This window comes from Pterocles gutturalis, unplaced genomic scaffold (genome assembly GCF_000699245.1).
Source record: "Pterocles gutturalis isolate BGI_N339 unplaced genomic scaffold, ASM69924v1 scaffold13305, whole genome shotgun sequence".
Lineage (NCBI taxonomy): Eukaryota > Metazoa > Chordata > Aves > Pterocliformes > Pteroclidae > Pterocles > Pterocles gutturalis.
Genome location: NW_010138438.1, coordinates 45,581 through 45,899, shown reverse-complemented (window position 1 = coordinate 45,899; position 319 = coordinate 45,581). Strand labels below are relative to the sequence as shown.

Here is a 319-nt window from a genome sequence, read left to right as displayed (position 1 = left end):
CCTCTCCACTGTCAGGTTGGCATTCAGCCACATGCCCTCGGTGAAGAGCAGGCACCGGCCGTGGAAGTCGTTGCCATTCTCGGAGAGCGGTACCACCACGATGAAGCTGAAGAGGAAGGCCAGAAAGTAGCAGATGCACTGAGCGAAGAGGAAATTGCTGAGCGCCATGTCTGCGGCTCTGCGCAGGCAGAGGGAGGGATGGAGGGAGGGGTGTAGGAGCGAGGGATGCAGGAGGGAGGGATGCAGGAGGGAGGGATGCGAGGCGGCAGCACGGGGAGGATGGAGGGATGAAGGGAGGAAGCCTGCAGCAGTAGGGGGC

At 62.4% G+C, this 319-nt stretch overlaps 1 protein-coding gene across 1 annotated transcript in view; it reads right to left on the bottom strand.

Moving 5' to 3' along the window:
- Window positions 1-293, bottom strand: part of TMEM179 (transmembrane protein 179) — a 7,872-nt gene extending 7,579 nt beyond the window's left edge. The window contains exon 1 of the mRNA XM_010083016.1: window positions 1-293. Within this exon, the coding sequence (XP_010081318.1) occupies window positions 1-168 (168 nt within the window). The 5' untranslated portion in view covers window positions 169-293.
- Between the last annotated feature and the right edge of the window lie 26 nt (window positions 294-319).